Below are 27,179 nucleotides of genomic sequence, written 5' to 3'. Positions count from 1 at the left end.
TATGAGTGCAATGCGATCCACTTTTTTCTAATAATTTGGCGCATTTTAATCAGCTTTCATGAATGTCCGGGAGATGGCTCTGCCTTAGCCGTCCCATCCAGCCCCAATTTATGTTGTCTTTCGGATTGCATTTCAATCGGTTTTCAAAAATGTCCGCAAGGCGGTAATGAATGCAAAGTGGTTATATTTTTTCTCAATATTTGCTGTATGGCATTTGCAATTCCGAGGAGTAGAATGATGGCTATGAATTTGATATATTATATCATCTTAAATACAAATATCGGTTAGAAACCTTAAAAGAAAGCTTATTTCCTCGCTTCGGTATTATTTATTTATTTAAGGAGTTGCTCACATACAGCATTTCTGCCAATTTACAGTGAGGCAGTAACAAACATAAACTTTTAACATAAAAAATTTGAACAAAGAGCAATGGCATAGTAAAGAACAAAATAGAAGGCACGAGGAAAGGGAGGTGTAGAGGGAGGTTTATTTACTTGCTGAGGAATGGGACATGGCGAGTTTGATAAATGAGTTTAAGGGCAGAAAAAACGGGTCAATATTGTCTGGTAATGAATTGAGCAAGGAGCAAAGGCGGTGTTGGAGGGATCGCTTAGCGAGGGATAGTCTAGGGATAGGCGTATGGAGCAAGGAATGTGTACGAGTGGGTCGGCAAGGCACTCTGAAATCAATGGATGAAAGCAAATCAGGACAATCAATGTGTGAATTTAGAATGTTGTGAATAAGTTTTAAGTCTGTTTTAATCCTTTGTTGGGAGAGATCAGTCATTAATAGGGAAGATAAGAGTGAGCTGGTGGACATGTCACGTAAGTGGGGAACTCTGCGTCTAACGATTCTGGCGAAGAAGCTTGTTATACTGTCAAGAGAGGTGAGGTTAGAGGGGGCTGCGATGGACCATATGGGAGAGCAATATCCGGTGACTGGAAGGATAAATGCCGAGAAATATGATTTTAAAGCTGTGGGATCGGCTATTTCTGTGTAGCGGTAGAGGAGACCTAAAAGTGACATGGCTTTGCTCTTGATTGAATGAATGTGTTCCGAGAAGTTAAGTTTGGTGTCAGTAATGACGCCTAAATCCTTCACAGCCGAAACGCGTTGAAGAGGCTCGGAATTAATTGAATATTGAAAAATAATAGGGGATTTTTTAAGAGAAATCGAAAGGGAGTTACATTTACTGAAATTTAAATTTAGGTTCCAAGTATTGGGTCATTTTTCAGTCAGATTTAAGGAATCTTGAAGGACTTTGCAGTCCGAGGGAGTTTGGATTTGTTTAAACAGCTTACAGTCGTCCGCGTAAAAAAGAGTATGTGTCTGGGATGGAGGCAAAAGTGTGGCTAGGTCATCAATGAAAAGGCTAAATAAATATGGCCCCAGGACACTACCTTGGGGAACACCTGATGTTACCGGGGACCAGTCGGACGAGGTGCCAGAAAATATAATTCTTTGGGATCTATTAGTAAGGAAGGGTTGGACGAGATTGAGAAAGGTTCCATGCACGTTGAATCGTTGATTAAGTTTGTGAAAGAGGAGGGTATGGTCAAGTGAATCGAAGGCTCTGGAGAAATCAAGGAATATGGCGTCGAGTTGAGAATTTTTTGCTATTGAGTTTACGGCATGGGGATGGAATACAGATAAGTTAGTAAGACAGGAACGATTAGGAAGGAAACCATGCTGATTTTTCGAGAGGTTAGGGGATGTAAAGCAATGTAATCTGTTGAGTATAATCCTCTCAGCGACAGAGGATAGGATAGGAAGTAAGGAAATCGGGCGGTAATTAGCGACTTCACATTTAGGACCAGTTTTATGGATTGGTATAATGTTCGCCATTTTCCACTGATGCGGAAAGACACCAAGCGTGAAGCAGCGATTTAACAGAAGACTCAAAGGAATCGCGAGGGAGGAGGCGCAGTTACGTATAAAGATAGGACTGAGGCCATCAGGGCCTGGTGAACGATGGAGGGGTATTTTGGAGAGAAAGTGAAAGACTTCCTGTGTATCGGTCTCAATGCGGGAAAGACAGTGCGTACAGCAAGCTGTGAGGGAGTGGTCAGGGAAAGAAGGGGCATTGGATGCAGGCATTAGACGATCTGAAAAGAATTTAGCAAACAAGTTTGGTCTATTAGGGCCCTCGGCGTTACTGTTTTCATAACAAACATTGTCCGGAATTCGAGAATGATTGCGGCGGCGATTCACAAAAGACCAAAATTTTTTAGGGGTGGTGGTGATAGATGAGCAGACACTATGCACATATTCCTTGTGGTCACGACGGATGAGAGCTTTAGAAAATCGACGAAGCTCTGTGTAAGAGCGACGAGTATGTTCGTTCGGAGTCGTCTTGTAGAGGTACCACGCTTGATTTTTGTTTCTGAGAGCATGCAGGGTGTCAGCTTTAAACCAGGAGGGGAATTTCTTAGATTTAGGTTGAACAATAGGCACAAAGAATTGACAAGAATTGACAAGAATGGTGACTTTCGTGAACCTTTGCGAAAAATCCACTGAGAAAAAATTATTCGCCTTGACCCGGATTCGAACTCTGATCCCGGGGAGAATGACGCCTCGGTAGCTTAACGTGCTAAAGCACTCTGCCGGAAATTGAGGGATCTGGGTTCGAATCCCGGTCGAGGTGAATGATTTTTTTTTCTCTGTGGATTTTTCGCACAAATTGTGCATTGCGGGGGACTCCCTTAAAGCGATCACCATTGCTACTCCCGGTATGCTTAAATTTCGTAAACCTATTTAAATCCGCGGTGTAATAATGACAACACATGGCCCACTGGTGGCCCAATGCAGACTCCTCCATTGCAATATTGGTGCTACTCCGCTTACAATCCTTCCTGGGTATCTCTTTTCTCCACGAACTGAATGAAATGCAAAGAAAAAACTGCGCGATTAGTTGAAAACTGGCGTCTCGAGAACTTTATACAAATTTCACCCTAATTAGATTGGGAGATGCAAGGAACTCGGTGGTTTCGTGCGAGGCTTAGATTGAATGAGCAATTTATATCATAAAACTCCCAGAGCGACACATAGAACAACATCTTAGAACCTCACTATGTTTCTTTTTCTTGCGGAAAGGACAAAATTAAAAGAGGGAATATTTGCAGAAGGATTTTTCGTGGGAACAATTAGGGACTTTAAGCTAGTGCTCGATGGGGCTGGTTTTTTAAATCAATCTAATGGGTACCCTCTTTTATTTTTTTGTAAATAGTTGGGGTGACATAACTCCCCCTTTCACAAAACTAGAGAGGCGGCTTCCGGGTTAGTAGTACATGTAGATATATTTTCCCCCTACGGCCATTCTATTCTCCTTTCACTCTCATTTCATCCAAGAGATGGCTCTGCCTTGGGCTTTACCCCATTTTCGATCCTTCCTGGGCATCTCTCGTCGCGCGTTCTCATATCCCAGGCTCTGCTGCATCCCTTCCGGGCATTAAAGTCGCCGTTGTTGACACATAAATGCGCTTCTTCCCTTATTTAATCTCGTCGGTCCTCTATACTCTCTACTCTGTTCTCTCTGTCGGGGGCGTACGCGCTGCTCTCGACGAGTCGCTCATTATTGGCCCGCTCCGGTTCAGTTCGCAATATTCCGCGTTCCACCGTGACTCCCTCTCCGGCGTGATGCGGAAAAGCGTTAATTTGAAGCGAGTGGCATTTTGCGCGTGCGAATTCCCCGTTCTCTTGTTGTTCGTATTTGCTCTTTTGTTTGATTTTTTCACCTCTCGGCGGCAGATGCCAATTTCCAGGAATTTACTGCGTTTTTTTTTTGGTCGAATGCTGCTTTTTATTATTTCTCTTGGTGCGGAAATGTAGAGCGTTAGAAATCGTGGCTCTGCTTTCGTTCATTTTATTTTTATCGATATTTTTTTTCAATTTTTGAATTTTTGCCGAGAGGAAATCATTCTTCTTAGTTTTCAGTAGTTTCCTACCTAAGCAACCACTACTCTATGTGTAGGAAACAAGGTTAGTGTCGGCAACTGAAATGTAGTGCTAAGTTTTTCTGCATTGATTCCAGAGATTTACCTTGAAATCTATCTAATCCTTGTGTACGAAATAAGGTCCGTATCGGCAACTGAAATTTATGACTCAGTTTTTCCTTTTTTATTCCAGAGAATTGCATTAATAGCTGTCTAAATTATCTCTCATAATTGCTCGAGGTTATTTTGATTAATAATTAAAGATAATCGCCGCGTTCTTACGCCAAGTAAATTATAAATTTATATATTTCAACTGTGTGTTTGTTAGGTAGTGTATAGGTCAAAGTTTTACTGCATTTAATATTTTGAGAACGTCGGCTCATGCGTACGTGGTAATTACGTTAATACGTGTTTGCTTATATTTTATACATCTTTATTTATTTGGGTAGGCATGGTTTATGCACCTTAGCCCGTCGAATTAGTCATTTTGTTCCTGGTTTATCTATGGGTTTCCTCTTTATTTATGTATTCCGTTCAGTGTTTCCAATTTGTAGAGATGGTCTTCAAAGAAGGGGAATATACGCATGAGAATATCGAGAAGGATGTGAAATAAACATATTTTCATAATCAGGAGGCTTTCATCTTTTTGATTCGTCTTTGTAAAGCTAAAAATGTCCCTTCTTCAGAGGTCCACTGTATCCTTAGCCCTGTGCCTTGCCCGTCTGACCCCAGCTCTTTTTCATAGCATGGCTTCTCATTTTTGTCCTCCTCCGTCCACGGCCTTTTCCTCTTGTCTTGAGATTGGCCTGGCTTCCCGTCTTTCTCCTATAACAACGGCTAATCAGGTGGTTCGCCCACTTTTATGATACCCTTCTTGCCTCGGATATAAAAGAAAACATTCATACCCCCAGTGAATTTTTATGGGGCACAGGAATTTCATATTCGTTTTCCTTACTCCTTTATTTGGTTCGTTCCGCAGCCTCTCCAATCTCTTCGTTGTCTGGATTTTGATTGTGTTTAGGAGAGATTATTAGCGTCCACACGGAGGGAACTTTGGTCATTTTCTGAAAAAACTGTGAGTTGTGAGCCGTGGAATATAACTTTATCCTATCCCTTAGAACTTAATTAACTTGCTGTTACTAACGCTTAATTCAGTTATTTCTACCCAACATTTTGACCAAATTAACATGAAATGCATGTATCAGTGCAAGGAATTGTGGGCATTTTCTGCCAGTTTTTTATCGGAACGCATTAGTAGATAAACAAGGGTACACTTTCCACGCCATGAAATTTTAACTTGTTAACAAGTAAATTTTGAGTTACCCATAATATTAACTAATAAATAATTTGATAATTTAGGGAATGGAAAGAATTTTATGGTGCATGAAAATGCAACATGTATATATATGTACAGTTTTGCTTACTTTCCATCTTACCTTTAGTAATAATGGATTTTAACTAGTGATGGGTCGATTCCAAAATTTTATCGATTCCGATCCCGATTCCGATTCTGACATTTCGATTCCGATTCTACAAAATTGCAAGATTTCGGAGACTTTGGAATTTTTATTAAAAATTATATCAACGATTTTTTGGATCTTGAATCTTCATGGAATTCAAGTGGTCGAAGCGAACAACTATATAGAACTAAACTTTAGTTTTGTAGAGCCAAAAAAAATGCTATACTTCTCACGTCATTTAATCAACCTTAAAATCTCTTGCTTTTTTTAAGTTCAAGAAAGAAAGTAAACGCTACAAATGAATATCACATCGGACGGTCGCAGTAATAAAAAAGGCTAAAAGAGCCTTGTGGTGTGAAAACTCCCCCTACCGCGCGACTCACCTCGGCGAAGGTGGAAAGGGAAAAAGGGTATCGGTTGTTGCCTTTCACGGAAATAGTTCTTTTTTCTCTATCTTAAGCATGCTGACTTAATCTCTTCACTTTACTTCAATACCCGAGGCATATTTCTTATGCGTGGGATGGTTCCAAAAAAACCCAATCCTTAGTATTTTCACTCGAGTAATGCGCTAAATGGTCAAGTCGATCTATATATAATCCTTTTTAACATCCTCAGTTTAGTGTTTTAAGTCTATAAAGACGATTATCTATGCTTTAAATGACGATTTTCATGACTAATGTTTTAAAAAAACTTGAAAAATCGGCCTCAGTTACCGAGCCTTAAAGTTCCGCAACGTGTAGCTCAGCCTTGACGCGCGATTGAAAAATCGCTCTTATTTCCTTCGTCGCAAACTTTTTTTTTCAAGATTTCTTATTAGTACTCTTTAGAAATCTCTACTTTATATTTTGGTTCAAATTTTCCGAGTTATATTTTTCGTAAACGAAAGATAATGTCTACTTTATGTCAAATTTCACGTGAAAAACGGGTCGGCCATTTTGCGTTGTAAAACCCGACAGATGAGAGCCAAAATCTTCAAAAGTCATTGAAAGTATAGGCAAAGCACCAGATCAAAGGAATATTGCGTTTTATATTCCATAAAACTCACACCAACGCAAAACCACTTGGATAAATTCAAAGATTTTTTGAGGAAAAACGATATCTCGCGTGGCATTGAAAAATTGGTCATGCTTGGGCCTCTGTATCTCACTAAAGGTTCGTATTTATGTGAAATGGCATATAAAGCAATATTTGGTAATGATTTATGAGTATTTACGCTGAGTTTCAAGTCTCTATCCCCAAAAAGGTCATTTTGGACTTTATTCCAGCTTTTTCCGATTTCAGACCAGTGTGCGCCGGGTAGGAAGACGATCGGCCGCTGCGGCTGGCGTAAAGGTATTCGGCGCCCACGTCGACAACTATATAGTGTATTCGGCAAGCTGAAACTACCAGGCCAAGGCATTAGAATTACTTATCGGCTTTAAAAACTGCATTATTACATGAGTTTCATGATAGCGCTTCCTGTCGGCAGATTGCTGGACCTACTAGCCTCGAAAGCACTGTAAACTTAACTACTCGACTCGACATTCGTAATGCGACTCGAAACGCTCGAGTCGAGTACCAACTACTCGATCGACTTGAATTTTTGAGTACTCGCACATCCCAAGAAGATATGTGTTTTGTTATTACGATTACGTGGCGTGAAAATTCAAATGACTCTTGGAAACGCGGTCGTTTATTTTTTTGTTTGAAGTAATACTGGAATCGGAATCGATTTTTCGCCTTGGCAAGTACTCGTTTTCGATTCCGGTTCTTGGCCGAGAATCGAGGAATCGAAGAATCGAGGAATCGAACCGACCCATCACTAATTTTAACAATCATATAACTGAGATTTGTGCTGCACATTCCGTGCTCCTTCATAATTGAAGTTTAAATGTCCGAGAAAGGAATATGTTTTGTCCAATCCGACCTGAAACCGCAGTCCCAGTATATTGTTAACAAGTTTTTTTTTTATTTCCTTTTCACCTAAAGCACTCTGCATTTTATCTTTAATCTTCTGCGGCTACGCTCCGCTCTCGTCTCTTATTGTGATTTAAGAATATTTCAAACTCCACGTGCATCTCATATTTTTCAAAGTCCACGAAGACAATCGTATGATATACCGAGGAGTGGATGAGAAGTGGCTACTATTAAAAATGGAGAAGGTATTTTTTTCCGGTTATATTTTTTGCTTATCATTTTTTTCCATGGAGTAGTGCTAATTTTCACTCTGCCCACGATTACTTTTTGCATCGGGCTGCACTGTGGATGCCTCTGTGGAAGAGTGCTTGCATTTTACAGCGCCATTGTTCCCTCTGATGCATTCGCTAATGGATTTTGGTCTGGACCTGGATCTTTTCGTTTGTCGGTTACTGTATCTTTCCAGCTATATATATTGCTAGGCATTTAATTAATGGATGGAACTTAATTTTACACCGTTGCTATGCAACATTGATATTTTTCTTCGGGAGCTGAGTGATGTGAGCCGTAACTCATCCATGATGTTTCCACCCTTGCTGTTGTGCCTCTTTTTGTCGTATCCAATTAATTATACAGCTAGATTAATGGAACTGTTTCCACGATTTTTCTCTGGCTTAAAAAATATTACAAATTAAAGAAAAAATGAGACTTTGCTACTCCGTTTTCATGATAACATTTCTCTCGGAATGTGAGCTCAAATATAATTTTAATGGTGGGCGTTAAATAATTTAATAATTTATGCTTCTCAAGAGAGAGTTTAATTGTCCTCGGGTTATATCTGCAAATCCCTCAACTTCGTGTTTCATACTTTCCAGCCATAGTTTCTTTCTTTTAATTGCCCAATTTTTTAGTCAGTTTCTACGTGACGCCTCATTTAATATCCTCTTGAGGAAACTCATGAAGTAACTTTGCTTGTATTCCCAATTAAATCATCGTACGGGAACATATTACCGCATGCACTACTCAATATTTGCAATTTCCATCGTTAATCTAGGATTTATAACGACTGACATGGATGATCGCTTTGTTTCATCTGATAAATGGCGATATTCATTCAGAATGACCCTCCTGAGGTAACAATCCTAAGCTTTACTCGTATTGTATTACTTTTGATCCTCTTCAATTTGTTTAAAATTGAGAATTTTAGGCTGTAGAATTTAGCATCTCTCTGAGGTATATGAAGGACTTGAATGTATATGAAATTCGCTAAATTCATTGAAATTAATCCTAGTTCTTTTTTGGGACGAAAATAACTTAGTACCTGTATTATAACTTCTTTCAGTGTTATAGGGGTGAGAGGTGTTTAATAGATTATATCCAGTGATGGGACTTTATAACTGAGCTGATATTGAAGCTCTGGAATATTGACGAACGTATCTATTACAGTGGCGTAACTATGGGGGGATGAAGGGATGGATCCCCCTCTCCCCTCCCCCCAAAAGCCTTAAAGAAATTTAAAAAACATTTAAAGATATTGTCTAGTTTTGCTTGGTTTCGCTAGATTGGGCCTCCTTTGCTTCCATAGCACTGGAGTGTTTTAACCCTCTTCCCCTCCCTTCCATCCCTTTTCCTTTCCCTGGAGGCGCCGGCGGGCTCCGATCGCGACGGCGTCTCCATCCTTTTTTCCTTCCTCTCTCCTCCCCCTCCCCGGGATTCCTGGCGTATAAGCCCCTGGCTTGGTTCCGGGCCCCGGTGCGTTGTACCCTTATCAGGGTTCGCCTTGAACCCTGAAAGTCTTTGTCTAGTTTTGACATGTAATGACTGCACCTGCTTAAAGTTAAATCTTTAGAGCCAAAATGATGTAAAATGTATTTTAGGCATGTCATTTTTCGAAAATTTGTCGTTAATCCCCGTCATCACTCCAGATCATCCCATCCCTCCTCCCCCAAAGCATATTTCTAGTCACTCCACTGATCTATTATATTGAAAAAAACCCAATTATTTGCTATGATTGCTGAATACTTATTGTATGTCGTCTCCATATTGCAAGTTCAATAAGTACCGAATTTTCATGCTATCCTACGTGCTAGCCTCTTCGATCAAGGTCCCATGTTCAAATGCCAGCCATACCGTGGTTTCACTTTTTTTGTGAACGGCCGATATCTGATTGGGAGTTGGTGGTTTGGAAAGAGCTCTTCACACGGTCAACCTGTTTCGTGAGCTGCGGTGATAAAATATTGAAGTACCATTTCCAGTCGTTTTTTATGGGACTTGTACCTACTTTTTTCCCAGCATTCTTCATACTATCCTAGTATCTTCTACCCCATTATCATCAATTTCAGCATAGGCTTCAATCATCATCGGTTTTTTATGAATTTGAACCGGTTAAAAAGCTCAATTAATACGTTGCAAAAGTTTTAGGTGAAAAGACAGTCTGCGATTCCCATCGCCAAAGCATCTAGAGAATAGCTAACACTTTAGAATGTCATTTAATTTTTGCCTGGTTGTTTTTAATTCGATAGCTTTATTCAATTATTTTAATTGGAACTGATTTTTTTCCCTGGAGACTTAACTTCTTAAAATGGAGTTTTATAAACTTACTTAACGGAGAACACTTAAAAACTTAAACTGAGAATAATTATCAGGTGTTACAATTTATTACCAATAATTCTATGCATTATTTGATTAGCATCATTGCCATATGTCTCATATGAATCGCATGAAAATTAATCATCGAGAAGGCATTTCATGTTAAATAATCGACTCATTATTCTACCACAATTGAAATCTATAGTTGATTCAATATAACTGGATCCTCTATGAAATCACAATGAGACCATAAGGCAAAAAGCCTGCGTTTTTTAACGTTTCATTTCTGAGACAAGAAGAAAAAGCGATTGTTTTGAATGGGAATTATATCAGTAGTGGCTGGACTCGGTTAAAGCGTACTGTCGGAGTCTGGAATTCTGTTTTTCTACCAAAACATATCAAACTGCATGCAAGTTAGTGTATCTACAAGTTATCCGTATTCTCGTAAGCAAATTAGTCTATCGGTCGTGCGAGTGACTTCACTGGTAAAATGTGAATCCATAAATTTGGAAGACTGCACCTAATAAGGTGTTTCTTACTGTTTAAGACGTTATTATTTTCTTGGACCTAACCTTAGCGGATTCATATGTTGCCATGAAATGATAAAACCGCGTTGATCTCGCATATCCTTTTGACATTGACACACTGTTTTTATAAGACGCTAATGTAGGAAGGGACCAAATAGGGAATAAGAAAAATGTATCATTAGTTCTTTCCAAATATTTGTTTACAAATAGTAACTTCTCTACAAATTAAGGTTTATGGTAGCCACTAAGGTTTTCAAATGGTTGGGTAAACGTGGTAAACAATGCATTGTTATTAAATCAAAGGAAATTTAATATACACTGCAAGGCAACTTAATAACAAGAAAGAATATCTGCGAAGGAAAGTTCATATTTTACATCTGTGGAAACAACATCATCATCTCATAACCTTTAATACGTATAGCTCACAAAGTTGCATATCTGTTCGCTAATATTTTGGGCGTATTTAATTACATTTGCCGTAAATATCTAGCAATCGCTATATTTTGCGATTATTACATTTGTCCATGCGTTTCCGTGCAGTGTACATCCCGATAAATCGGGTGCTTACCATCAACTGGAATGCAATGGAAGAAATCAACTGGCGATGGTCCGTCGATAGTCCATTCTACGGCCATTCGAGGATCGAGGTGCAAACAGCCGGGCTGCCGAACCGCAAAACGCCGGGCTGGCAGGACTGATAGGGACCGTGGTTTTTGCCGCCGTGCCCCGCGCGCGGATATTCATGAAGCTGCTAATGACGAGAGTGGTTGCCGAGGTGGCGCGGCGTGACTCGTAGCGCCAGCCGGTCGATGTGGGTATTAATTCACGTGTACTCGGTCGAGGGAGTGGTGTAGATAGGTGGGAGATGCGTCATAATCAAACTGGCAGAGGGAAATGCGGACGAAACGTAGTCGAGTGCGGGCTGGCGGCGTCGGCACGGAAATGACAGATTTGAGGGCGGACCCTAACCTCTCTCTCTCCACGAGCACTTGAAGTTTCCGGCTTTCGCAGGGCCTCGAACGTGTTTATTTCGGCGTGCGTGCTTGGGGAGAGGCGAAATTGAATTCCCAGTCGTGGGGGAATCGCCATGCGATGGGGGAATGCGCCGGCATGAAGTTTTACTATAAAGGGGAGGAAAAGGGGTATGATTTTGCGCAAGAAGACTGCATAGAGGAGGCCCATTTCCATCACATTCAAGGTTGATTTTTGTTGCTATTTCGGTCGCATTATAATCGGTTTTCAATAATATCCGCGGTGCGGTGATGAGTGTAATGCTATCCACTTTTATCCAATATTTTGCTGTATAACGTTTGTAATTGCGATAAATAGCATTGACCAGTTATGAATGTGATAGATCATATCATGATGTGTATAAATTTCGGTTCATACCCCTAATTATACCTTATTTCCCCGTGAAACTCGGATCACTTCGTCCGTCAGCGACATGAGTGGCAACTTTTGTAACCCCATTTTAATGCCCGATGGGTGACAACACAATTAGAGGCCGACTTGAGGATCCTCTTTTGTAAAATTCGTGTTTCTGGCTTTCTAAGGGCAGCGAACGTGTTTATTTCGTCGTGCGTGCTGGGGGTGGCGCGAAATTGAATTCCCAGTCGCCATAGCCATGCAATGAGAGAATGCGCCGGCATGGAGCGTTTCTAGAAAGGTTGGGGGGAGAAAAACGGTATTCCGATTTCATCATGATTTTGCGGTTGCCCACGCGTGCGTTTGAATTTTTATCTTTCCCACAATTACGCATGCCTCTCCCTTTCTAAAGCGTGGTGGTGACGCTCAGCCGCGTCGGGAGGTTAATAAAATATGTGGATGTGCGTATAAAAATTCTAAATTTTCCGCCTTTTTCACCCCGACGCATGAATATTTATGGGACGAGTATATATTTTTTTTCGCTTTTTTTCACCCAAAATTCCCGAACATTTGCATTGCAGCGTAATTTAAAAAGGTCGGTGCATTTATTTTTTTCCTACCCGATGACAACGTGTGTGGCTCGCTCTACGATAAGTGCGTATTTATGAAGTGTTAATGAGGTTGTCTCCGCAGTCTCTCTCTCGCTCTGTCGCGGGTGAAAATGTGAATTTTCCCCGTCGCTTGAGAATTTAAGCATTTCTGCCCGGGTGCTCTCCCGACCGGTAGCTATGGTTGTTATAAACTCAAGCGTTTTGCAGGAGTGGGCTTAAAAAGTTCGGCTGCTGTTGCGGATGGCGGCCACTGCAAAGCCTCGGGTGATGCATCTGGATTCGCCGAACTAAATCCGAGCTTCGTGGTTTCCTGGGCGCCGTAACTTTCTTTGTAACCGCAGGCGGCGGGCCCCCGCCTTGCCCGAGCGTGTGAATTTTACGCGCTAAAGGTCTCGACTCTGGCTTCAAGCTAACCCAACTTGCTAAATTTAGGCTTGGTAAATGCAGTTAGTCGCTGAATCCATTTTCAAAGTTATCCGGCGACTGTGCGAAAAATTACGGCAAGACCAAATCCTGTAGCGGAATCAGTCAGAATATGGGCTCTCGGACCTGTTAAATTTCGTCTATGTGAAGAGAGAGAAATATGTATCTCAACTTTTAATTGCTTTGATTTATTACATTTTATGCATCCTAATCAAGTTCCATTAGCTACAGACTTAAAAGCATTAATTTATTACTTCATGTGACCGAAATTTTCTTGGAAAAAAAGATTTTGTTTATAATTTAGGTTACATATCTACATTTTACCGTTACATTTCTGGTTACATCGTTTTTTTTCTTCAAATATTCTGCTGCTAGCAGGCCACCCGGCGTTTCTCGGAAGGATATTATCCAGAGAAGTGGTAAACTTGGAACTTGGATTTCATGATCATATAGTATTGTAATGTTTCCTCTTTGAGCGTGTAAAGAGGTTTGCCTACGCGATAGGATGTCCAACCGCAGAAGTTCTACGACCTGACGTAATAAACGGTAATCACATAATGCAAATGACGCGTAGGACGCAAAAGAAAGTAGCACGAGGGTGCTTGGGAGAAAGAGATGCGCTTATGTACTGACTTTGGTCGCAACCCGTGCTGCCGTATGGAAAAGCCTAGCGGATAGACAAATATCCTCTTATTGGGAGCTTTCGAAGTAGTGACTTCTTCATCAACCAAAGTAAGAATGGGGAGGAAAGGAATGTGTTGGACAAGGGAAAAGAGGGAAGAGGAGAGAGGTGTATGGGGGGAGGGGGTTAGGAAGAGACTTAAGAATGCGACGTTCAACCCCGGAAAGCTATTGGCTTGCAAGTGCCAAATGCATACCAATTCGAGAGTGTGGAGATTGAGGGCGGAGTCAGTGGGAGGGAGGGAGGCAATGACTGAAACTTTGAAGCAATGATTGAAGACGGAGTCGTGCGACAAACAATGTGTAGGTACTGGTAGAGATGCGTTGGAAGATGATGGACAGCAGGAGGCGCGGTGATTATTAATTCTGAGGTTGAGGGGGGTGGTGCATTGGCGACATAGAAGGCGGGGCAGAAATTGCAATGAAGGAGGTAAATGATATTGGTGGACGTAAAAGTGGTGGAGGGGAAAATCGGTAGGCATTTAAGCTTTGGGAGAAAAGAGGCAGTGGGTGGAGAAAATATCTTGCAGGATTTGTGTTTAGGAAGGATGGGGTACAAGTCCTTCAATATGTTCTGTAGAACATGAGCTCCAGGACAGTAGGTGGTGAGCAGAGATGGATAGCAATATTTGTGCGGCGTTTATTGGAAATATGCGGTTTTTTTCTAATTTTATTTATCAAAAGTTTTTCGGGGAAGCCGCGGTGAAGAAGAGAGGTGTGAAGTTTGGAGAGGAACTTTTAAATGTCTTCAGGATTATTGCAAATTCTATGTCTCCGGACAGAGAGGGAATAAGGGGTGGAACGCTGGGTGTGTGGTGGATGGCAACTGCTGTAGTGGAATATATAGATCGTTAGAATTACCATTAAATTCAATTATTCCTTGCGGGTAAATGTGTCATCTTTTGTATCCAAAGGTTTTTTTTTCATTTTCCGTTGGCTCCATTACATGGCATGTACTCTAAACAGTAGTGGAGATTCGTATTCGAAAACTTTTTATAGTTTTTAACCTCATCATGTTGACCATAACGCTTGGACTAGAGCCAAATCCCATTCTGTCTGCGGTCCCTATGCGCCATTTCGAAATCAAAGCTCAATTAGCATCCTGCATCTTAGTTCAAGCCGCATTGAAAATGACTCTGGTGATCCCAATGCAGTTACGAAAACTCAAACAGCGTCGATATTTTTTAATGAGAATTAAATCAAATCTGAGCGGAGTCTTGATAAAAATAAATGTTTTTTTGCACATTAATGCAGTATCATAATTGGAATCCGTTGGATAATTACCACATTTCGTGCCGACCAGGTCATCGTAAGCTGTGCTCGTGCTTAAATCCTCATTTTTATACCGCCGTTGGGGAATGTTGGGAAATTATCCATTTCGCCCGGGGAAATCCGGACAGGAATTCCCTCGCCTTGCGTTAAAAATTGCGCATCTGTGCTTTCCTATGAATCCATTTAACTGTGCGTGGAACGCTAATTCGATAGCTGTGAGAGAGAGATTTGCGCTGTGCAATTGTTCTCTCATTTTTAACGCTCCCAACATGACATTACGATGGTAGGGATGGAATTCTAGCTGAAAACTCTTTTTTAACCCAGAGCTGCTTCCAGGAGAAATTAAATTTTAAGACATTTTCATTTTGAAAATGTGAAAATTTTCTACTCGATAATAATTATTACAGCAGCTACGTATTTCGCCATTAACCTTCACAGCACAAAAGAACACGTGATTTAAATATTATCTTAATAGAGCCGGAAATATATACATTTTTGATGTTACTTAGGAGGAATAATAGGTTATAATTGGTGAATGCCATAAATCTTGAAGAGTTTTCCACGAGAAAAAGTTGGTGAAAACGAGTGATATCACTTTTTACCTGCTTGTATTTCAAATTTTGCTGCTGCATTCCAAACTTTGATGCTAAAGAATCCGCATTAAATTCGATGAATTTCATGATAGTTATCCAGCTGTGATGAACTCATTGCGATGGAATTTTAACCAATGCGTAGCATTTTCTCCAAATGTCCGCAATAATTTTCTGTTAATAAATTTGCTTCCCGTGTTCATTCGATTTGATGTATTCCTCGAAAGTTATCCAGTCGTAATGAACCCATCGCGATGAAATTTCAACCAATGCGTGGCTTTAAATCCAAATGTTCGCTGTAATTTTCTCACAATTATGTCCATTCCTGTGTGGCGTGGTACTTCCTGGGATGCTATTAACCTCTTCCATCTCTCTAACTGTTTAACTCCCAACTCTATCGGTAAATATCTCATTGATGTGGCTTTCAAAATTTACGCCGAATCGAACGGATGAGGTAATCGTTACCTCAACCACACGACATGACCTTGTGTACTCGACTTTTCGAATTCCTCTTTTTCTACAGACAAGGTGCATTACGGGTATGAAGGTTAGGCATGGTCCACCAGTCGAATAAAAAAATGTACGTGAGATAAATTGGAAGAAATTGACAGTGTTGGTAAGTAATCGAGGAAAAATTATTGGATTATTACTTGTAACGATTAATTTTTACGAAATATAATTTTTATTAATAATTTACTCCTTGCGGTGAAAGAGGAACCGTTACTTTCCTTTTAATCGTTACTTGCTTGTAATCGACGATTACGTTACTGATTTCACTGATATACCTTGACCTACAGATAATTCGAGTACTTGAGTACCATAATTTTCTTGTTCAGGTTCACACTGAATTACTCCGCATTTTCATTCCAATATTCGACAGTTGCGTGGTGGTGTCTATAGAAGAGAACCTTACAAGAAGTAATTGTTATTGTAACCTGCAGCGGATCCAGAATAGGGACAACGGGGATAGGAGGCTCTCCACTACTGTATACATTCGACAACTGAATAAAATTACAAATTTTTCTTATGGAAATTGGTTACCTGGAGGCTACAGCCCCCTCTCCTGCCTCTCTGAATCCGTGACTAATTGTAACTATAATTTTACTCATTACTTTTTTAAATAAAATATTAGGTGCGCAACTAAGTTCCCGCTGTTTTTTTTGAAGGAAAATACAACTTTATTGTGAAAAATGGTTGTAAATGAATCATTCAAAGTATATTCGTTCGCTAGCTACATTTGCCCCAATAATGTGGCAGAGGCCAATACCGTAGCGGTAAAAGTGTTCATTTTTTTAGGCTACCCACAAATCATGTCATTTTTTTGGTGTCTTCGTATGACCGCAATTGCAGATCAGCTAGACCATGTGCCATATAGAATATAAAGTAATAATCGGACGGCGTAATATCTGGAGGATTCACAGCGGGGTGGGGGAGGTCAGGACTTATTTGAGCGTTTACAGGTAGGTTTTAACAGGTTTTGCAACGTGGGGTCGAGCGTTGTCATGCTGTGGAATCACTTAGAGCCATAAGGAATCCAAATTCCTTGCTTTTGCATAAATCCCAACGCATCCAATCGCTTGGAAATGGATTGGAGGGTAACTCCCAATGCATAAGCGAGCTCTTCTTGAATTTGGTACTGATCTACATCGAGCAATGCCTCCAATTCGGCGTCGTCGAAGGTTTTTGGTCTTCCTTCACGTCGGCATTGGAATCACCGTCTATGAAGCGATGGAGGCAATCACGGCACGTTGTTTCACTTGGAGCAGCATCTTCGTAAACTTTTTGGAGCTCTCGATGCACTTCAGCCTCCATTTTCTTTGAATGAAAGAAGAAAATAAACACTCCCCGCAAATGACGGTTACCTAGCACAAACTCGGATATTTTCACGCAACAATAAGGATATGACGCTAAAAAAACTCGCCATTGTTGTCGAGCGACTTGTTTACCAGATGTCTAATCTTGATTCGTGACGTTTCCGATTTGTCAAAATCGACCAGTAATCACTGATAGAGCTATCTGTTAACAAACGGCGGGGACTTAGTTGCGCACCTAATAGTAATTTTTACTCGTAATTGATTACTTTTACTACAAAGCAACTGTAATGGATAAGTTCAACAGAGTCAGGCTTTAATTGTTGGAAGTTAGACATATTTAAATAAATAAAAGCCGAAACGCGTTGTACGCATTAAAAATTATTGTGGAATAGTGCTACGGTCTTTTATTTATTTAAATAACTGTAATGGAGCTCAGTTACTCATTCTCAGTACTTTTACTAACACTTAAAATGGATGATGGGGGCGACGTGAATCGGCAGTGATTATGATCGTAATGATGATAGCCGATTTTCGTTTTGCTCGTACTTCGGATTCCTGCTTCCTCCTCCGGTCCCCCGCTTCGATTCCCCCTTCCTGTCTGACTTTGCACCGACAACTCTCACCACCAATGCACCCCCCCCCCCCCCTCATTTGCACTCGCTCATTTGAAGCCGAATCAGTTCATCACGGCTCGGTCGCGGCTGGGGTGGTTTCCACCCCCTCGCCCTACCTCCGACCCCAGCACAAAATTCCCTTGAGGTTCTCCGTGCTCCCTTTTTTTAAATGCTCCCGACATGCATGAAGGTGGTAGAGGTGAACAATGGTCGGAATATTTTACGTGCACACGCTTGCAGAAGTACGCCAGAGGCGCGTAGTTGCATAGTATGTTGAGAACTTGCCTGCTGGTCGAAGGGTTCTGGGTTCAAATCGATAGGGCACACCTTACAAAAATCGTGCGAGGTGGGTTAGGGAAAGGAACAGGCTCCTCTACTCTGAATCTGTGGCATGATATACATGTGGAATAGTCTCTTTTGAGATCTGTCTTTACCTATCCATAACAACATTCGTTTTGAATCTCGAGTGAGTGAGATTTTCGTTCTTGGTGTTGGTATTTGGAGGAGGCGGTCGAAATTTCATTTGAGGACTGGAATATGGGTGGGGAAGGAAGAGTGGAGATTATTATTTTGTGGCTTTTAGGTTTTACAATCATTTCCGAAAATGTTTAACTCTTTCTAACACAGAGCTGTTTCTGGGAGAGCAAGTTTCAAGATTTTTCATTTTAAAAACTTGACAATTTTACACTCAATGATAATTATCCTGGCAGCTAAATATTTCGTCATTAAAATGTACACTATAAAATAATATTTATTTTAGATATCTCCTAAAAAGAGCTGAAAGTGTAAACATTTTTGATGTTTCTTAGAAGCAACATTGGGTTATAAAGGGTTAAAGAGTCAGGGGGATGCAATTGCACCCTCTTCTACACTCTCCTGGAGCCCATAGTGGACAGAAACCTTGTGTCGGTATCAGGCACCTCTCAACGAAAGGTGCCAAGAGGATCGCAGCTCAACGTTCCAACAAACGGGCGGAGCGCTGTGCTGAGTACATATGAGGTGTTGACGGTTCTAGTGATTTTTGTCACAACAGAGTTACGTGAAGTTAATTGTTAGAAGAAATACACAAAAAATGGTTGCAAAGGGATACGAGTGAGTATCAGTTCTGTGCTGACGTCGAGTGGAAAATCAAATTTACCGTATCAAGTATCAAATTCTTCTCGTATGTTATCCATACCTCATTTCCGTACCTAACTGTGCATAGAAAAAAGAAATCACTGGTACCCCTTGGCTTCTCACCTACTCATATGTTATCCCGTTGTAAAAAACCGATTTCGATTAATTTTCAACCGAAGCCTGGGCTTTTCCATAACTTTTGAAGACTATTCATTCATCATGATTTTGATTTCTACGTGGCGCAGTCGTTTCAGGGATGGTTTCAACCCCCATACATTCCCCGACCTCTCCCAGCCCCATCTAAAAATTCCCCCGATCATTTTATTTGCTCACAGCATTAATGCTTCAAACAAGGAATGCGGATCGTGGAGACTGAATACCTTTTAGAATATTTAAGGCTTAAACATTAGAAGAGTTTCCCTCGTAGAAAAGCTGGTGCAAATGAATAATTCTTTCCACATACTCTTCTGCATAACTTAGATGTTACATCCGAAAATGTTATTATATGAGTGCATATTTAAGTCACTGTATACTACGAATGTTATCCCGTCGTATGGAGACAATTGTGATTTAATGTCAATCTAGGCTTTATATAGTAATAATATAACTTTATTCCACTTATACGCAATAACAGTTTACTCCTTATAAAAGCAGTGGAGTATATAAGTACCTCATAAGAACCTGTTTTGGGGCTACCATTATATATTGTTCCAGCAGAACTACTGCTATCAACGTATGATAAAAATTTGATTTAGTGCAATTAAGTGATTTTTTTCTAATCGTTTGTGTATTCAATTTTTAGAATCCAACTATTACACATACATATAAAACTAACACACATAATAAGTGAGCCTGCCTTCAGAAACATAGAGAAATTACATTTATGCAAAATATCTTAAATTATAAAAATTTACGTTACCATTTTTGGTAAACTCCACTTCCTCATTGTACATAAGCCATTTTTTACAGCAAGTGTAATTACGCATATTTTCTACTTCTTTGCCACGTATCCATACATTTGGCGTCATCAGTACATATCATGCATGTATAAATTATAAGCACAAATATTATTCGTTTCGAATCGAAAATTTTAGTGTCATGTTATTGTTGTTGAATTTGTTTAAATTTAAAATGCTATGCTTGCAATATGTCACTGTGTAGTATAAATGGAACCTTCTGACGAGTCTTATAGCTTAGAAGGACCAAGTTGTATGTGCAAATAAAGTCAATTATTATTATTTTTTTAATTATGAAAATCCTTGACGCGCACCACACTGAGGTACTAGGCGTGTCGTTCGAGTGGTGAAATCGTTAATGAGAGGGAGAAGAGTGAGTACCCACGGATCGCGCGCCGTCGCCGTACGTTGTCGCTTTTCGGGGTCGTCCCCGCCCTACCCCATTCGCTTTTCCTCATTTCCTCCATCCCCACCTGTCTCCGCTCGAGTACGCTAAAAGTCTCCCCCAGCCAGCCAACGCTGTGTAACTCCCGCCGACCTCCCAGTCTCCGCAGTGTTTTATATCCTCCCTTTCCCAAGTACCACCCTCGCTCATCATATTTTTCCGTCCTCCGCCCTTACATATATATATTTAAACCCCCGTAGCCCTCTCTACCTCTCTGATTTTTTTTCCACGACCTTCTCCCGCAGCCCTTATTTCACTCTTCACCCCGCACAAATCCCGAAAAATCCGGATTTGGTCTCTGCAGGGGGGCGTGGTCCGTACGACGCAGCGGCGGCTCTGGTGACTTCGTCCCGGCTTCCCCTTCTACCTCCCTCTTTCTCTCTTCCTGCCTTTATTTCACCGTCCTATCTCCCGCCATCTTTCATCCGAGTACATCCTCGCTTATATCCCTCGGACAGTTCCCTTACTTTTTTTGTTCATTCAGGTCGCGGCTTGATTATTCGATTCGTTAACTGTGGAGGTGGTGTGTTATACCGCCCGCTCGTGGATATTCTCAGAAAATGCGAATACATTAGTCCTTATTTATATTTTTTATTTTTAATATTCATAATATTTTGATTATTTCCCTGGTAAACTGCTTGAAATCGATGTGATTGGTACAAGTTTATCACGTTATTTTGTCGGTATAAAATATTCTACAACTTTGGGAAAAAATTGTTTTTATTTATTAAAGTATTTTGCTCACGTACATCATTTCTGCCAATTTACAGTGACGCAGTAAGGAACATGAAATATAAATGTAAATAATCAAAACCCAGAGTACAGGCTAAAAATAATAAAGAGTCCAAGTACCAGGCACGTGGAAAGGGAGGTAGGGAAAGAGGTTCATTTATTCGCCGGGAAATGGGACATGGCGACTCGTAAAAAATATTTTTGATAATCATTCAAGCAAGAATAGTTTACCTCTTGTTCTTTAATTTATTTACTCTCTTATAATGTCCACAAATGTCGCATTATTCTCTTAGGTTGTGGTTTTTAATGTTTTAATTAAAATTCACAGTTTAGCTGTTACGATCTGTACTCCTGGCTCTGCGGAAGTAATTTTTGAATCCATGTTATCACCAATACCGCCACAGACAGATGTATTCGAAACGCGAGAAAAAGCAATAATGTTGTACTCTTCCTCGTTTACCCTTATTGGAAACCCTGATCCCGAAACGGAGTTTTAATGAAAATCGGGAATGCTCTGCAACGGTTTGGGAAAATTCCTTGTGTCATTTCAGGCCTTATAGCACTGTCGAGGACCGTATTCGATTAGATTCGCGCTGAAACGGGCGTTTGGAACGGTCCTTTTACCGTTTCGAGCTGTGATTCGCTACGCTCCTATGCTTTGAACGCTCATGTAGCGCTCGCTAACGCTCCCGAGTGGATTTTTCTCCTGATTTATGGGGCCTGTAGCATGACAGAGGGTCAAAGGGCCGAGGGAGAGAGAGAGGGGGGTCTGGAAATGTTGCTCCGAAATCCACGCCGTTTGTCTATCGCTTTTGTCTCGCCTTTTCATCCAGCGGTCCTTCCAGTGGCCTGCCTCTCTCTCCTCTGTCTTGCCCTATCCTCGCTCACAAACCTACTCTTGTGCCTCTTGAATCTCATTCCCTACAAATTGTTGAAATAGTGTGATAAGGTTCTGACTGCTATATCTTTATTTTCTAAAAAAATATTGTTAATTTTATTTTTTAATTAATAATATATTTCTTCTTCATCGTTTCCCTTCTTTGTAAACTTCCTCCCACTCCTGTATATTCTCAGAAAGTGCGTAAACATTAGTCCTTACTTATATTTTTATCATTTTTTGTATTCATGATTATCCTAGCAGAGCAATGACTCTTAAACCTCCCGTGCACGAGTTGTGGTTTATTCTATTAATGCATTGCGATTTCGAGTGTGCGTGAACGACCCCCATACGTTCAATTTGACGTTGAACTTTTAATGTCTATTATTCCTTGAATTCCCTTTTTTTTCCACCCAAATGCTGGAAAAATTAGTTCTTCACTTATATAACGCTTCAGAGGGGAATTCATTTACATTACGTCATCATATTGTAAATTTATTTTATCGGTATACCTTCTCTTTTGTCCCTCTTAAATTTCATTCACGCAATATTATTGAAATGGTGTGGCTAGTTAGTGATTATATTTTACTACATTCCTGTTATTCTCGAAGAAAAAATAAGTTTTATTTAACTCTGTGGTTTAATTTGTGACACATGGGACTCATTCCCAATTTTTCTTCTACACTTCAGCCTTGCTGAGAATGAATGACTCGGTTCAATTGCTGTGAACTCACTCTTGAGCGAGTCCTTCCATCAAAGACACATCTTCTTTGATTACAAAACGGTCGTTCCTCTTGTATATTTCGTCATTTTCTTGTAAATTCAATACAGCGATATTTTTGGCTCACGTCTGTCAGCCCACACGAGTACCTATCTCCGTATTCCGAATACGACGACTGCGCGGATCCCACCGTCACATCATACACTCGCGCCCTCGAAGCTTACGACCTGGCGATAATCTACTTTTTATTTTCCCGGCCCTTTTTTTGATGCACACACTCGCGCCCTATCTGTCTTTCTCCATTCTCTTGTTTCCCTTTGCTTTATCCCTGACAACGACCTTTTTTCGCTCATCCCTCCGCTCTTATATTTCAGCCTTCATCTTTCCTCGGGGCTGGGGCAAAAATCAATCTTCCTCCGATTAATCCATCGTTCTACTGATGCCGTCTGTTCTTTCACTCCTGGATTCCTCTTTGCGTCGTTATTCCGGGATCCACTCGTTTACGCCTTAATCGTTTATCCGTTCCCTATCCGTTCGTTGCCCTTTCATCGCTCGTCTTCTGTCTGCTGCTCGAAACTCTCGAGTCGTAAAAAAAGAGTGTAAATGCTCACTCTTCCAGCTTTCTGGGTAAATCCTCTTTTGAGTGCGAATACTGTCTTCTGTAGAACGTTCATGGTGTGAGAAATCATTTGGAGTATATAGATAGGTATGCTCGTTTGTGTAGCGTGATGCCCTTTGTTTTGGTATTCTATTTACTTGATTTCATTTCCGGGAAAATTAATAGTGTCTGTCGTCAACATGAAAGGTAGACACGATGGTATAAATATATAAATAAAGTCGGAGGTCATGTATCCGACGCAATTGCAATTATTGGAATGAGAATGCATTCTCCCGATTATTTTTCTATTTTCCCGAATTTGTGTTTTAGATTGCATGTGTGCGACAGTGTTTAACGGTTTTTCTCCTGACTTTTACATGTTGCACGAACGGAGCAAAAATGGGGTAAAGGAACAGAAAAGGAACACAAACAAAGGAATGGGTGTTTCAAAAAATTTGTGTAGGGTAAAGTACGATATTGTTGGTGTTCTTTTCAGCTGCGTGGCAGCTGCAACCCATGTTTTATAAGATTTTGAATAAATTCATTGCTTAGGGAATGTACGTCATCAAAAGACAGTTTCAAAAGAACTTTATCTTTTGTAGCGTAATGGTAAACTTTTCATTCTCTTACTTTGTTCACGGCGTGAGTTATGTAGGAACGAAAGGGATATTTTATGAACCATGGTAAATGTTGGTAATATTTCACACGGCTCTATAGTTATATACTTGCCTTGAATAGGGAATTATTGGTACAGTTATTTCGCTGGAATGCAAGCAATGCTCAATTGATGCATTAAAATCGCGGTGATTTAAATATTAGCGAATTCCATGAGCCTGAATTCCTTGCCTCTCTTGATATCACCCTATTGTTGCCAACGCCGTAAATTTATTGTGTTGTGTTATGCATGGATTCCGCCCATCTCTTTTAGAATGAAACTTCCTAATTAATTCTGTCTTACATAGCATAAAATAATTGTATCAAATATTTTATCTCCTGAATCGTTGAAGTAGAGCTAAGCGTTCGTTAAGGTACTCAATACTCACGCTTTTATTTTTCCTCGTGAGTTGATAAAAAGCTCCTACTAAGCAGAATATCTTCCATTAATTGCTCAGATACTTCCCTATTGTATGGAATCGACTGATTTTGGTATGACTTTAAAGAACGAAGAGTTATTCATGGTAGAACAAAAAACGCAGTACAGTTCAAAAAAACTCTATGTTGCTGTCAACAAGTATAGACGACAATAATGTCCTTCTCGAGACTAACTTTCAGTGCACAAATTAAACTTCTTCTTGCCCTAGAGTGGGCTTACAAAAGCACTTAGTTGTAGAAAAAAATAAATAAACGAAAAATAAAAAGATGGACGGGGAATAGTTAGTTCGATTTTTCGATGGAACGCAGCCCATCTTTCTCAAGAGAGAAGAGGAATCTCGTGTGATCAATTTCAAACGTGGAAATATATGTACGTGTATATATTACCTTTCCCTAGCTTAAAGCTTGCAACGCCCACATTTCTACCATTTTCTGCCACCTTAAACTTTCCTTTGGGATATTAAACTTTCCTTGTTGAGAAAATCGGCTTTTATGTCCATAACTTTATGCTACCCCGTTGATCTCACTCCTGGACTTCCACAATCTTCCAATTTCTCAATGTTTGCCTCCTTCCTTTCCGCTAAAACTAGTGTCTAAAACCTTCCCTTGCCCCTGTCATCCCTGGCTCCGTCGAATGTTCACATTATCGCTGCGCCTCGATCGTATTGCATTAAATTCAATGTGTTCAAGAGTGCTTTTCCAAAATTCGATATCTTCCCTCAGCATTTATTCCAAAAAAAAGCTTGCGGCGAAATTGATTTCATAACGTTAATCCTCTTTCCCTAATCGTGCAGTCACGTTAAGGGGATTACCCATATCCTGAGCTATGCGTACTCGTCGGTGCATAACCCTTCTTTATTCACCGATTCAATCGTTTTGCTCATCTATTAGTATATGTATGTATGTTCGTTTAACTTAACCCTATTCCCATCCAGTTACCTCCAACTTTTCTAGCCCCAACTCTTCTCCCCAAGTGGTGATCTAGTTTGATAAACCTGTTCAATTATCTCTTCCTTCCATGCTAATGCATCCTCCCCAACGAGCACCCTTCGCCGTTTCCGCTTGACCTCCTCCTTTGCGAGAACTTAGCGCCTCTCGTGAAATGGAATAAGTTTTATCTATGGTGCACATTACGTAAACGCGGATTCCATTCGCTATCCGAATCGTTTTAGGGGAATTTTCTACTATTTTTCCAACTGTGTCCGTGTATTTATTTATCGTTTGAATCCTTAATTTTCACTTCGTAACGTAAGCTGGGTGCTTTTTATTTTCTTTATTAAGTTTAAAGTCGAGTGAGTTAATTCGAAATTTAAAATATCCATTATTATCATTGCCCTCACCATCAGCATCTTTATACTTACGCGGTGAAGTGGAATAAATTGTAATCTCAATTGGATGACTTTTTTGTGGAAAAACTTCGGAAATATTGTTCGCCTGCTAGTGCCAATGATCTGTAGGAGTCATAAAATATCAGCTTGTTCATTTAAGTAGTATTTTTCAATGATAAATCAACTAGAAGGGAAAAATCGCATTTTTGGCGGTAGTTCGTAGGTTAATTACTACTTTTGTATCTAATGGTTGAAACAATCTATGGGAGATCATGGTGCTTTGTCATTATTGTTTCTTAATTTACTTAATGATATTTTACTCTATAATTGATTTTTATCCACTTATTAGATGTCTTTGTTCTTCAATTGTAAAAAGATATATTCATTTGTGTTTTATTTAATTATGTTGTTCTTGTTTTTATCGTATTGTTACTATAGAGGCTTTGGATCTCAAAGCCTGTTGGGCAGAGTTGTTATAATGATTATCATATCCGTAGTATTTGAGTGGTTTAGTATTTGATGAGTTAAGATTCCTAAAATTTCGATGGTTAATAACTCGTAGAATAAGGGTTAAAATACCATGAATTTTTTCAAGATTCTTGGAGTATTTATCTGTGTCTTAAATCGTTTAGATTTTACAATCAATAAAATCGTTTCTGTGATTGTCTAATAATGTCTCTTAATCATTTCCTTGCAGTGAGCAGCCGATCTTCACGTGCAAGGCTCACGTGTTCCACATCGATCCGAAGACAAAGAGGTCGTGGATATCTGCCTCCTCTGCAGCCGTTAACGTATCTTTCTTCTATGATTCCACGCGGAGCTTGTACCGCATCATTAGCGTGGAAGGCACCAAAGTAAGTGTTTGGGTTTACCAAGGGATGTCCATTTTCTTGACAAGGCTTTTAGCATTTATTTACTTTTGTTCTTCTTTACCAGAACTTGCTGTTTTCGTAAATACCACATGTGAATTCTGAACACACAGAATGAATGTCATATGAATCAATTTGAAAAGGCTTGCTTTAAGCCAGTGTTTATACTAAGTTACATGTAGTTGTTCTGAAAAATATGTATTTTCGTGAGATCAGTACGTGTAGAGCAATTTTTTTTCAAAAGTCCTTCATTTATTCAGAATCGCATGTCAAGCATTTCAATTTGAGCATACTACACACATCTATTTTCTGCGATTACATGTAACAACTAGTGATAAGCGTGGTATAACCGGCAAGTTCATTTCGTGTTATAACGAAATCTGTACAGGGAGATAATTCAACGCACAAGAAGGAAATTTGATTAAAAGATGTTAACAAACTTGATATACAATATCGTAATTTCCTGAAGAAGTATAAAAGGAGCCATGTAGCTGAGTTATCTCAGCAGACGTATTTATCAGGGTGATATCTAGCGATTCTAATGGTATCCAAAGGAATACGCCCATAACTTCGCCATTTATTCTGCCTGAAGTCGGTGGCCGTGCCCTAACAGCGATTCTAAGCATTATGTACAAGAAGCTAACATCACAGCGTATTTCCGACATGTCCTC

The 27,179-nt window shown here is 40.1% G+C and overlaps 1 protein-coding gene across 1 annotated transcript in view; it reads left to right on the top strand.

Moving 5' to 3' along the window:
- The window catches only part of LOC124164862 (homer protein homolog 2), a 307,527-nt gene that overhangs the window by 199,240 nt on the left and 81,108 nt on the right, over positions 1-27,179 (top strand). The window contains exon 2 of the mRNA XM_046542071.1: positions 26,337-26,493. Coding sequence (XP_046398027.1) covers positions 26,337-26,493 — 157 coding nt within the window. The remainder of the gene's footprint in view (positions 1-26,336; positions 26,494-27,179) is intronic.

Source organism: Ischnura elegans, chromosome 9, assembly GCF_921293095.1.
Source record: "Ischnura elegans chromosome 9, ioIscEleg1.1, whole genome shotgun sequence".
NCBI classification, from domain to species: domain Eukaryota; kingdom Metazoa; phylum Arthropoda; class Insecta; order Odonata; family Coenagrionidae; genus Ischnura; species Ischnura elegans.
This window is presented reverse-complemented; position numbering and strand designations above follow the sequence as displayed.